Consider the following 13,957-nt stretch of genomic DNA (forward strand, 5'->3'; position numbering starts at 1 on the left):
ATTTATTTACTTACTTATTTTCTGGACATATCTGAAATATATTGTACAGCCAAATATTATTCCAGTGATTAAATTTTTTTTTTTTTTGGCATTATACATGTATTCTCACTAGCCTTTCTGTGTAAGAATTGAATACTGGATGCATTTCTGCGTCTGCATCTACATTGTTAATATTTTTCAGATGTACAAGCTCACCCCAGATCAGTTTGTCCTGATTCAACTGCTAAGAGAATATGCCTTTGATGTAGGCCTATATTTCACTCATATCATATAAGGCGAAATCATATCAAAAAGAGATATGTAGTCGGAACGCTTACACCAGTTTTCTTTACATTATTATATTACATTAATTGAGCTAACGTCTTATCCAGAGCGACTTACAATACAGGAGAAACAGAAATGCATTCAACCGATTAGAATGGGAAATAGCGCCAGACTTGGCTAGCAATCCTAGACCAGCGAGTACAGATTCAACATCACTAAGCAATAGTGCCAGTTAACTATGCTGACCAAAGTGTAAATTCTAAATACATACAGACTACATCCACACAAAGCTGTAAGAATCATAAAACCATAAATAATATCACCTAAAATTATATATTTTTAAAAAAACATAACTCATTGCCTTGGGGTGCTGATGGGAGAGGAAAGGAGTAAGAAGAGATTGCATTTTTTGTTTGCAGTTTGTTTGTGGAATGTATTCATGCAGGGAGCGCGCGTCACCGTGTTGTGCTATTCGTGGTGGAATCTTTTTCCATAGGCCTACCTAAAAGTCCAGCGAATAATTAAAAAAAAAAAGTTTAGGCTCATATGACTGTGACTCCTTAATTACATCCTGAGTTCCTTAAACACTTTCTAAAAGATTACCTCGTTTTATATTCTTAAATGTCCTTTTCCCTCGTAACCTATATGAGACAGCCTTAAACGTCAACATTAGCCAAACGAGAAGACTATCCAATAATCGCTTAACAAATAAATAAATGTAAATTAACTTTTTAATTAATTTTTAATTTTGATGATCAGTGGACTTGCACAGCCGAGTTTTTACATTTTTTTATTTAAGGACAATTTTGATTTGGAATGTTTTGCAGTTTACAGTAATAAACTATATAGTACAAAAAACTATATATATACAATCATTAACAGATAACTGCCGGTAATATATATAGTGCAGACGCTGATGGTCGCTATCTAAGGAACTATTTAAACTGGCCCATTCCTAACCTTATAGTTTGTTAGTCTGTAATACCTATTCTTACCAATAGCCCCCACCCCACCTCACCCCTCTCTCTCTCTCTCTCTCTCTCGCTCTCTCAGCGGCTTTGTCCTGTCAGCGAGCCGTTCAAATGGGTCTTTAGATATATAAGAAGAGGCGAAAGCAGCTGTGACGTGAGCTCTGTTATTTCAGTTTCCCCTCTCTATAGCAACCGGCAGTGGCCCGGGAAAAATGCCCTTTCTGTGGACAATGTCGCATCCTTCAGAGCCGCACAGAAAGCGGCAGCTGCGGCGTCCCTGACATCGCACACGCAGCCACGCACTGACGGTGAGGGGGTAGCATATTTCCCAGTAAGGGTGCATCTTCAGAATTACTATTTTAATAAATACAAATTCATTAAATTATTTTTATATAGGCTATAATAGTTTTAGATGGTAATAGTTTGATGGTATGCTAATAGTTTTACGTTAGATACCATTTGAATATTTCCCCTTGAAACCGTAGGTTATTAATTTCTCCTAAAACTTTTATTGTTTTATCTGTGCCTGTATTGTTAGCTCTGTAATGTACCTCCCTCGCGCAGTGTGAATAATGTGCTGTATTTAATATAGCCTAAGGTTAGGATACAGGATAAGGTTACAGCTGAAACTTTTATTTGATTTATTACTACTGTAGGTCTAGGCTTTGTCACTGAAACATCAAACAGGGCAGATCTAAAACAATGCTTTAAGTTAAGTAATTGAACACAGTATACTTTCAATCAGTACACAATTCATCGGGAAAAAAATATTGCAACACAGGTTATATATCCTGATTGTCCAATCAATCTGTGTCAAAATCGAAGCCTACTTTACAATAAATTATTGCCTCTATAAAAATGTTGGCTTGTCAAGCAAAGCACTTGGCGGGCCACCAAGGTGGCACTGTGACCTGTGTTTACAAGACCTTCTTAACGCATCTGAATTCATTGTGATCTTATTTCATATATTTCCCCGTTAATGGAATGTGTTGTCTTTCAGACATTGCAATGAGCTAGCGTCGTAAATCAAGGATGACGTCAGTGGGATAGGCTTATAGCCTGGACTTTGACAGATTCCAGATCAAATAAAATAACGAGTATCATTCCATAGAAAAATAATAAAGCCCTTTTGAGAAATCGTTAAAAAAGTGAATTTTTGTAAAATATAATTTAAATAAAATATTAAGAAATTCCTAATAGCATTTGTTTCTTCAAAACTGTACCACATATGTAATATTTTTGAAAGGGATTCAGGTCCGATTGTCCAAAAGAAATGTAGCAGATTCTTCTTTGGAAAAACTATAGTTATAATATTTTTAATTCTGGCATAGTTTTCACGAAACTTTTTTCTAGTGCCGCACAACTACGTTTTTGTTGGGCAGACTCGTAGATGGACTTGAACATGTTTGAACAAGAAACATGAGCAAAATCTGCAGATCTTACAGCTATGACATCATACTTAACAAGGCTTCGGAGCTAAAGTCAAATGATGCCAGTGGTAGTCTTTTAGTCAACAGACAAGAATCTACAGATTTAATGATTTTACAGGAATTTACGTTCCGTAGGCCTATTATGTTACAGGTCAATAGACTAGCATCCATATATTATATTTACTTGGACTATGTAGCCAAGTTGTATTTTTCGTAATGTAATTTAATATTTGCGTTGCAAAGAGCTCCAAAAAGAGCGTGTAATCATTACCATTAATAAAAACGTTATTGCTTTTCCATGTCACAAGTCTTAAGGAATAAAAAATGTAACCCTTCAGAATGTAAATAAACGGGAGTTTCTGTAACAATAGAAAAAATAAACATTTAGACTAAAGTCTGTGGACCTTTCTTATTTGTAACAAGGCCAGGTTCGGACAGAGCCAATGCTGAAAATAAGTAGCATACATTCACTTCAAAGCATACGAGAATACCTGAAATAGAATCACTAAATACTTTCACTTTTGGTAAATATAACCAGCAAAAACGTCTGCCTATTTTTCGTTTCCACTAGGTCGTCATATTTCCATCTTATGCTCCAAAACATAAGTTGTCCTTTGTAAGGATTAACTAAACTACCCCTCTCTTTTCATAAAATCGTAGTTCTTTCATGACGAATCAGTTTCTATTGCCCAGAACTGGAAAGTAGTGCTCCCTGTCACATTTAAAACTGGCTACAACAGGCACACATCTTCTACAACCACAAAAATATAAGAGGCTCAAGGTAAAGTTGCATTTTCCTTCCTTAACATATCATTGTTGTAACAGTATGATATAAAACTTGTGAATATTTCGGAAGTAAATGCCAAAATATTGTAATAGCCTATAAAATACAGACGGCTAAAATATCCCCAGATATCCAAACCTCATTTTAACGGTGACGCCCATAAAACAAGAATTATATGCTAATAAAAGAAATCGCAAAAACTTTAAACTAATTTTTATATCTACAAAAGAAAGCACTACTTTGTGGATCTGTTTGCAACAGCAACAGAACTCCTTAATGGTAAAAATGTTACCACTCTTTATTTTCAAAGATTCCTGTGAATCACCTCCTTTCCTAGTCTCCTGTGCCGCTTTCTCGACCCATCATGTTTATCACGTTTAGAGACGCTGCAGACCTCGCTGTACTGTTGGAGAGAATGGATGGGGTTTGTAAAGAATCTCCAGTGACCAATGAACAGGCAGTTGTTATGGGCAACTACGTCTGTCAACTGTTTGTAGCCAATAAATTGCTCGGCAAGGCGGAGCTCAGGTGCGCGCTGCTGCGTCCACTTGGCGAGGAGCCTGGGAGACGCCTGTGGCAAAAAGTAACTGTCAAATGTGCGGCTCCTTTAATAAGAGCGATCAGTCCGGCTCCGAGAGTCATGGCGACCACAGCATCTACTCATTACAATATCCTCACCTCCAGCCCGTCCATCGTGCACTCGGAGCCCGGGAGCATGCAGCAAGCGACGGTGTATAGAGACGCACAGACTCTGTTGCAAAGCGACTACACACTGCAGAGTAACAGTCACCCGCTCAGCCACGCACACCAGTGGATAACGGCGCTGTCACACGGAGAGGGGGCTCCGTGGTCCTCCAGTCCCCTTAGCGATCAAGACATAAAACCCGCGGTGCAGAGCAGCAGGGACGAGCTGCACAACTCCAGCAGTTTACAGCACCAGCCGCGACCGCCTCATCTGGCGCACCAGCCGCATGGGACCCACCAGGATGCTCGGGCATGGAGAACGACTTCTGCAGCGCACATACCGAGCATGACAACCCCTAACGGACAGAGCCTCATCTACTCCCAGCCTGGCTTCAGTGTGAACGGCTTGATTCCGGGTAGCGGACAAGGAATGCACCATCACACCCTCAGAGACTCACACGAAGATCATCACAGCCCGCATCTCAGCGACCACGGACATCAGCCCTCCCAGCTTCAGCACCAGCAGCATCAGAACCACCACGAACACTCTGACGAAGATACGCCGACCTCGGACGACTTGGAACAGTTCGCCAAGCAGTTTAAACAGCGCAGAATCAAACTGGGCTTTACACAAGCGGATGTCGGGCTAGCCTTGGGCACACTGTATGGAAACGTGTTCTCCCAGACCACGATCTGCAGATTCGAGGCCCTGCAGCTCAGCTTTAAGAACATGTGCAAGCTCAAGCCTTTGCTGAACAAGTGGTTGGAGGAGGCAGATTCGACCTCCGGGAGTCCGACCAGCTTGGACAAGATTGCTGCACAGGGCAGAAAGAGAAAGAAGCGGACGTCCATCGAGGTGAGCGTGAAGGGGGCTCTGGAGAGCCATTTCCTAAAGTGCCCCAAACCTGCTGCTTCGGAGATTACTTCACTGGCGGACAGTCTTCATCTGGAAAAGGAGGTGGTCAGGGTTTGGTTTTGTAACAGAAGACAAAAAGAGAAACGGATGACTCCTCCAGGCGGACCTCTCCCGGGAACCGAGGATGTGTATGGAGACACGCCACCACATCATGGGGTCCAGACACCGGTACAGTGAACAACAACGGACTGCTAAAACTGTTTTGTGACTGTCTCTGTTTTCATTCCTCTTGTAATGAACTCCTAAGCACTGGACTATCCTGAGCGAATGCCGGTGCATTGTGTTTGACTGTACACGGGAAGCCCACAAGCAAAGTGAGTATCACAACAAGGTAAATAAGGAGCCACACTGAGGAGCGGTAGTGTTCCTAAAAAGCTAGATGTTGTGTAACGATAACCAGCACTGTGATACCGCGCGGTTTTAAGGTGTAACCTCATTGTGGAAAGAACGCCAATAACAGCCTCGAGGTTTCATTAAGGTTTACATATATTGCTTTTAAATCATTGCATAATTTTGTACAGGATCTAAATGTGTGACGTATTCATTGGAAAATTCAGAAGAGCCACGTTAGGAAAACAAACCCCATCTTTAAAAAAATAAATAAAATCAACTTGCAACTAGGGTTGCGCTTGGACCGATTGCACCTGCCAGTTATCTGTCCCTAGTGACCATGCCATTAACCAGAGAGGTAATCAGTTATGCGCCGAATTTATTATTATTATTATTATTATTATTATTATTATTATTATTATTATTATTATTTGAAATACAGTCTTTAGGTTTCACTTCATTCCAGGAAACACAGGCGAGTCTTTCCAGGATTTTTAAAACGTGGATGCGTAAACACGGAGCCAGCGAGTCGATCATGTATTTCAGAAATATCACGGTGCAGTAATAAAACACACAAAGGCTGCCAAGACCGAGCTCCGCGCCACGCGCCAGCAGCTCGAAACAGGTCAAGCAGGGGCTATGTGGCAAAGAAAATCTGGTTCTGTTCACGTGCGAGATATTTCACTACAGAGAATTTTGACAGAAAAATTGTGATGAATTTTGTAAATATTGTATATTTTCAACAAAGTCATGGCTTCGTTTTCTTTACACTGGGGCACTTTTTCTTTAAATGATTTTTAAAAAAATAACAGATAGCTGTTCAATTATTTTTTTAATCCAACATGGCTTGACATAATTTTCTATTGGGTTTTTCTTACATTATATTTTTATTTATGCCAATTTATAGCAGTAATAATGCCTGCAATTTTAAATATAATTTGTTGCCGCTACAGTTTGTTTTGTTCGACTGAGATTTTGTAGCCTATAGGGAGTAATGGCTTCTCTGTTTATGCTCCTGTCACTCACTTTCATGATACTGCGTGGGCATTATCTGTGCATATTAAAATGTCACCTAAACCTGAGGTTTCCAGAGAAAAGGGTGGAAAGATTGAAATGACTGGCAACAAAACAGTGATGTAAGAGACCGGCTGTATTACAGTCTGTCTCTATTTAATGTATACGTATACATAACTCCTTTGCAAAAGGAAATATATAACATTTATTTTTATTTCCGAGTTTTTTTTGTCGGGCACCATTATTATTATTATTATTATTATTATTATTATTATTATTATTATTATTATTATTATTATTATTATTATTCACAGCCATTTGGTTCATTTTTCTTTTTTGTAAGTACTGATGCGTTACTCGGGGGAAGTCGTTGTCTGATAATGAGATTGTAATTTATTTAAGTAGCCTTTAGAGGTAAAATCAGGTTTTATAGGTTTTTATCAAAATGGACTGAAAACAAATAGGATTATGAGGGTATAGGTTCAGAAAAGAGGATATACATTATTTTCCTATTGTGGCGTTACGAGCGGGTTCCCCATCACTGCTATGTGTAAATTTGTCTTTTCAATTACGCCCTGAATGGTTGTTGATATATTTCTCTTTATGTCCTCAATATTTCCCAGGGAGATATGTTCACATCATATTGAGGTGGCTTGGCTCGCGCTAGTTCTTTAAAAGAGAAACAAAACAAAAGATACCACCTGGCACCGGTTCTTTTATCTGTAGCTTTAATTAATGATTCGATTATTTCATTCGTTGAAAAATCATGTTGGGTGTATTTTTTCTTGTTGCTGGTGTTTTATTATTTTTTCTTTTTTGTTACATTTTATATCAGATTTTGGTTGATCTGAATGAACTTGTGGGGAAATAAAACAACTCCGAGTCATTCATGATAAATCTATGTTACGTAATATTTTATTACTGACATAACCAAGAATTGCACATTTTATGGTCTTGACATTAAAATGTTTTTCATTACGCGTATGTTGAATGTATATTTATTCAGTTGCATAAGGGGCAATAGTCTAAAACACTGTCACACTGCTGTCATTAATATTTGTAGTAGTTCATATAAATCCAAGTGATTGCAATAATGTGATATCATTATACGTGATATTGCTGCTTAATACGAGAACATAATTAATTATAAATTACATACCTTTTCTGCTGGATAAATAGTTTAAATATGATTTCATTCAATTCAGGCACACGATTTATAATACGTACATATTGTCTGTTATAACAATAAAATGTTGTTAAACATATTTAAAGAATGTAATATATAAAATGTACTAGATTAATGCCACAAGGATGTTGTTCTTTTTTCTAGTAAAGCTGTACAGTACGTCATCGCTGAGACAAACTCCAGCGACTTACAGTGCAGAGCCTTATTCCTCGCGCATGGAAACCCCCACCGCGTATCTCACCAGCTCAACTGGTCAGTTGAACTACAGGGTCAATAGTGCAGAGAATACAACTGACCAATACATCAGTCCAAAGAGCTCTTTTTCGGACAAGAAATCAACTGCCCTCTGCCGGCAGTAGCTTTGGCTCTCTTGGGTGTATCAGACGTCAATCGATGTGTCGATATTACACCAAGCTTCACAGCGAACATTCTAAGAACTGGCATGTCAGTATAGCTGCTTAATAAAAAGTAGTGTAAGCCGACCTATTTGTGACCTGCTGGTGTCGCGAATCACCATGCGAAGGTGCTACCATTCTGTGGCCCCGTCAGTTGCACAGTACGCTACCCTTGTCACTGAAAGGGGAGTATTTGTGTTCTGAAACATGCCGTTTGTCACTTGAACTCAGTATAAAATACATTTTCTAAATGTCACTAGAGGACTAGAATATAAAAAGGATAGTTCGTGTATCTATCAACTTTGGTTGTCTTGTTTTATTACTTTGACCATAGACCGGCCTACTTTTATTGAATTTCTAAAACTGTCGATCACCTATATAATGTCGTGTATTGCATTTTTGTAAATAGCTTACTTTGAAAACTGTATGTAGGCCAAACCGTTTAGGATTTTGATTTTTAAGGGCTCCAAACTTAATATTTTTCGAGCTGTGTGAGACTACTCCATTCACACAACCATTTAATCTGTGTTTGACCTCGAACAATTTCGGGAAATTATGTATTTTAAAATATAATCATGTTAAAATACGAAACATGGCCTATATATTTGTTGATTATTCATATGTCATTTTTAGAACGCTTGGTCCATGTATTTGCTGTTATATCTATGCATTTTTGCGTAAAGCAGGAAAATTAGTTCCATCCATTCACAGTCTCTATGGGCTTATAGAACTTTGTCATTATATGGCATTATGGTGTATAAAAATTATTTCCTGTGCAAAACTAATCGTCTCATTCCTAGTGTACAATCTTTTTTTAAATATTGCGTAAGTTGAAAGACAAAACCGCAATTTGCTGATAACATTGGATCAAAAAACGTAGCATGATACTACTATTCATCCCATGGCCTAATATAAAAAATAAAATCCAGTGTTCACATGTAATCAGCTTTCAAGTCACAAGAAAGCACAGACCGTGCAAGAGCCTGGGAATAGACCAGCAGATCTACATTAGATTTGTTGTCGATAGTGGGTTATTTTGTGGAGGGATGAATATTTATAAAGTAAGGATGAGTCAAGGAATGGAGCTGTACATCCAAAAACCCCGTGTAACCTATTGTATGCGTAATTATGCGTAATCATTATTTTACGCTGGGTTTTCCTTGTATATCCTTGTAACTATAATATCAAGCCTTATAATAGTGTGCTCAGCACGAGATTTGTCTCGCTGTTCCTTTTTTGACCGGAGAGAGTCATTAGGCTAACATAGTAGGAAATGATTGATGGAGACAGGGAACTTTTTCCTCCATATATTCAATTACTGTCGCGCCACTAGCTAACATTGCAGACACTTGCTTTTGCACACTGCCAAGGCTATACAAGCAATCGAATATTGCTCTAAATACCGGTAATTGAATTAAATGATAACTGGCCTGCTTCGGTGATGCTTGCGGGTTGTGCACTGTCTGTCAAAGTTGTGGTTTTGAACCCGGCATTAATGGAATGAAACGACATTATGTTGTTTGAGTTTTTATTGGTTATTTATTGGGAATACACAAGAGTTGGTTTCCTAAACCAAACCCAAACTAACCCCAAACCATGTGCCATATTAATAGGCTTTTCATATATTATGGATAATAACTAAAGTATAAGTAGTTCCGTTTATTATAATTATAATAATAATAATAATTATTATTATTATTATTATTATTCGCATGCCAAGAGTGTCTTGGTATAAAATGTCTTGTTTGTTGGGAAAGGGATTCAGTATATCATCATATTATTCTCCAGGTTTCTGGTGGCATTCTGCAAGTTTTTCTGTGCAGAACTGTACAGCAAAACGGTAGTGCACGCTTCTCCTTGCGGGCTGTTAACCTGTCATTTCTAATGTTTCAGAACGCTGTCGCGAGCGCAAAGCTTCGATTTTCCTGTCCTGCGTGCAGCGATTCCTAATCAGGAAAAGTGTGGTATTGTACAGTTCATTCGTCTGCGTGCAGAGGCAATTAATATTGCTGCGTGTTAATTACATCTTCTTCAGTTAGGTAAGTTGAAATTTCCCTTTAGGATTACACACGGCGCCTAAATGATCCCGATCCTCTCTCAACAGATACTGGCTGTAAAATAATGTCCATCATAATACTTTAGTGCCACCTAGCGACCCGTGACAGTGTGCGCTGTCCGAATGGGGATGAGAAGACGTTAATTAAGAGTTTGGTATATGTCGGCTACTTTCATCTTTTATAGATTTTATTCGTAATTCACGGATTATTGTAAATTATTACGAATTAATGTTGTTGCATAAACCTGTTTTACGGCGATTTTCTGTTTTACTCGAGTCTGTATCTTTATTGCTCCTCACGCACGCGCAGAGGTAGCGCCCAACTGTGGCTTGAGTCCCTGGCCCTTTGCCCTGTCAGTCCTGAAGTGCCCTTTTGGGTGCAGCGGTTTTTTTTGTTTAAAAAAAAAAAACACCGGTGCCATTCCCTGCCGCCCCGCCTTCCACGATGCAATCCCCTTATATTGTTCAGTTTATATGCCATGATCTACAGAGTTAGTAATATGAATGTTAGTAGTATGAATACTGTAGGCTATTTACAAACAAAATTACTAGCACAAATGCATCGCATTATAACGCCTTTTTTGTAACTTGTATATCTGCACTCTTTTCTCACTGGATCTTTCTACATTTCATTTAAGTGGCACTCATCTCAAACATTATTTTTGAAATGTAGAATTTTGCATATTTATGTTTTTTTAATCAAATTGTGTCATTGCATTGCTTGGAGTTTTTTTATAAGCCTCCCTTTTTCAGCTACGAGAGCCCTTTTCACGTATCCCATGTTGAGCTGCATTCCCTGAGAAAACAAATCATACATAATACGCATCGCATCGCAATGGCATCGTTTTTTTTTTCAGGGTGAGTGCCGATGACTCTTTAAATGTAGTGTAAATCACTGACGGTATCTTTGCAATTATTAATCTTTATTTAACACGCCAACCTCGGATTAAAATCTACAGCCATACATGATTTTGATCATATTTTCACGCGCGCTTTCTTAAATTTATAGTTCAAAGGGCTACTTTCATAGCTAATGAAGCCAGTTCAATGGTTTTCAATACGTTAAAGTATGAGTACGCCTACAGATAAAAGTCATTAAAAAATAAAATAAAATAAAAATAGAATTGAATCATGGGAATTTAATTAGAGGAAGAAAACAACCGCGTTTTTAAACAATTATTTGATATTGTTGTATGCTTTATCTCTGTAGCATAGCGATTTTCATGATTTCTTTTATTTAAATGTGTTGTTAGACACTAGCACTATATTAATGGAATTCTTCATCATCACCACCATCATCATCATCATCATAGTCAGTGTTATTGAAATTGTTTCCATTTTACAAGGATTTGTATTTTGGAGGTGGCCAGGTATCAACATGTATATAAAAGAATATTAAAATATCACAGAGCACTATATTATCAAAGTATATGAGTACAACCTTCATGTCCCAATTTGCAACTTATGGCTCAGAATTTCAGTTTGCAACAAGATGGTGTGACATTCCCTCTTGTTATTTTCTAGAAATCCATTAAAAAGAGACAAAGCAAAATTAGCTATGATCAGAGAGTGTCATTTACTATTTGAATGATGTGTGAAAAATGAATGGCAGAAGAACTTAAGATCAGTATTAGGTGAAAGGATATATATATATATATATACAATTTTCCCCAAATGTTATTGAATCAGTGTTACCAGACCATGCAGGTTTGATAGAGCAGAGAGATGCAGAGTTCCCCTTGAAAGCTGTGCTCAAGAAGGAAGGAAGGAAGGAAGCTGCTATTCTGGAGTTAGCGGGCAGCACCAGAGCGCACGGAGCTGCCGGTGTCAGCCTCGGCTGTTTGAAGTGTCTTTAATGGGCCTCTCAGCTCAGGTGAGGGGAGATTACTGCAGGCTTTACAGAGTTTTCCCCATTCTCGATTCTTCATTGACTTTCAAGCAAGGTCTCCAAACAGCAGAATTAATTAGATGAAAATGAATAGCCTTCTGGGGATACTCTGTGGATGTTGGAAAGCTGACTTCACTTCGCTGTGGTATTCTCCACACATCTGGATTTCCTTTTTAATTGCTATTTTGCCTGTAAAATTTTTTGGGGGTAAATATGCTCTCAGGGTCATGTGAGGTATAGAATTCTATAAGGTAAACAGGCAGTTTGTTTGTGACACACATAGCTAAATGAATCAAGTCAAATAACTGTCCACAGGAATGTACATAAAGGATATACACCTCCTGGTAACCATCAAACAGCACACAGGAATTGTGATGTTATCACCATAAATACGCTGCGTATTTACAGTATAGAATTAGTGTTGAGTCATTTGCATTAAACCATAAGGTAAAGGGTGGAATCATGGATGTTAATCACACCGGTAATGTGTGGAATCAAGTGTATTAATCCCACAGGTCTTAGTAAGAAATATTAATCCCACAGGTAAAGGATAGAGGCAGGTGTAGTAATCCCACATGAAAAGGGTGGGTTGTGTATTAATACTATTAATAACAGGTGGTACTGGGCTTATTATTTCCACAGATAAAGAGTGGAATTGTGTGCTAACCCCATAGTTAAAGGGTAGTATTGGGTGCATTAATCCTACACGATTCTGATATCTCAATGTCTATCACTCCCTCCGTTGGCCTCTGACATCAGAACAGGAATGAATGAATGAGCCTATTTATGAGGGACTTATTTTCCACAGGGTGTGTTCTCTTCCTTATCCTGAATAAATATGCATTTCTTCCCATATTTTTAAAATTTCTTTTGCTAAATGAAATATCATATCCCTATTTTGAATTCATCATGAATTATACCAAACTACTCCCCTTTTTGAAACTTTTGCGGAAGAAGACATAAAAAAGGTTAACATAAAACAGACAGCACAAGTGCACAGGTGAGTAATGACCGCACTTTTCTACTAAATCTGAGAGCCAGCGACGGGAGGACGGCTTTTATTGACATCCTTGCCGAAGACCATGACCCAATGTGTCTCTGCGGAAGCACACTAATATCATCTGTGGTGAGTCAGAGATGGCCACATCCAACACAGCGATCAGCATGATCCTACCACCGATAACAGCTTCACTGAAACCTCCCCAACAGCCCTTCCACTAAGCCAGCAGACACACTGTATAAACACTCATAATGGCAGACTGTGTAAACACCGCCGTACCACCAAGGGCACTCAACAGGGTGCTAATATCCCAGGGTTGCAGGCGGATAAATGCACATGCACATGCACACAAACACGTCGCTGAAAGACACAAACACGCTATGCAGGAGCAGAAATGCAACGGCGCCTTCTACAAATGTAATTGCTCCGTGTAACATTGCTGTTTACAATCTCATTCATACGCATCCGAGCTAATTACAGCCAGCGCACTTAAGCACACAAAAGGCTCGTGTTCACTGGGTTGTAAACGAGTTATTGTTAATTATAACTTTGTCTGAACTTGGCTGATCAGTGGTCTGTGTCGCGTCTCTCATTCAGCCTATAATTGAGCATGTTGTGCACCGAGCTGCATGGGGTTTTCATCAGGGCTACCTCGCATGTCACTGACTGCCACTCTTTTTTCACACTTGATGCTTACAGTTTCCCGATTTGTTTATTGTTTCTTCAAACAAGATAAACATTTTCTTTGATAGAATTTTCTCCTCAACGTAGATTGTGCTGGTGTGAGACTGCCACAAATTTGCCCAAAACAATGTGGATGGAGGGAACAGGGAAAAAAGGTCTTCTTCAGGGGGTGGGCATGGCCTCTGTGTGTGAGCTGCTTCGGGATTGAGAGAGATCTAGAGTTAAGCAGTATTATCTCTGACCAAGAGTTGATAAAGTCTTCAGTTGGGGTACAGAGTAGAGATTATGGAGAGTCACATTCAAGCCTTTCTTAAAGAGGAGTCCTCAGCAAAAGGGTGGCCATTTTAAAGGACAT

At 38.7% G+C, this 13,957-nt stretch overlaps 1 protein-coding gene across 1 annotated transcript; it reads left to right on the plus strand.

The window, feature by feature from the left end:
- The first annotated feature begins 3,274 nt into the window (after positions 1 to 3,274).
- On the plus strand, positions 3,275 to 7,371 carry pou3f2b (POU class 3 homeobox 2b). The gene has a single exon (XM_035407733.1). It carries the CDS (start codon positions 3,814 to 3,816, stop codon positions 5,224 to 5,226), a length of 1,413 nt encoding a protein of 470 aa, XP_035263624.1. The 5' UTR covers positions 3,275 to 3,813; the 3' UTR covers positions 5,227 to 7,371.
- The last annotated feature ends 6,586 nt before the right edge of the window (positions 7,372 to 13,957 follow it).

Source organism: Anguilla anguilla, chromosome 1 (assembly GCF_013347855.1).
Source record: "Anguilla anguilla isolate fAngAng1 chromosome 1, fAngAng1.pri, whole genome shotgun sequence".
Lineage (NCBI taxonomy): Eukaryota > Metazoa > Chordata > Actinopteri > Anguilliformes > Anguillidae > Anguilla > Anguilla anguilla.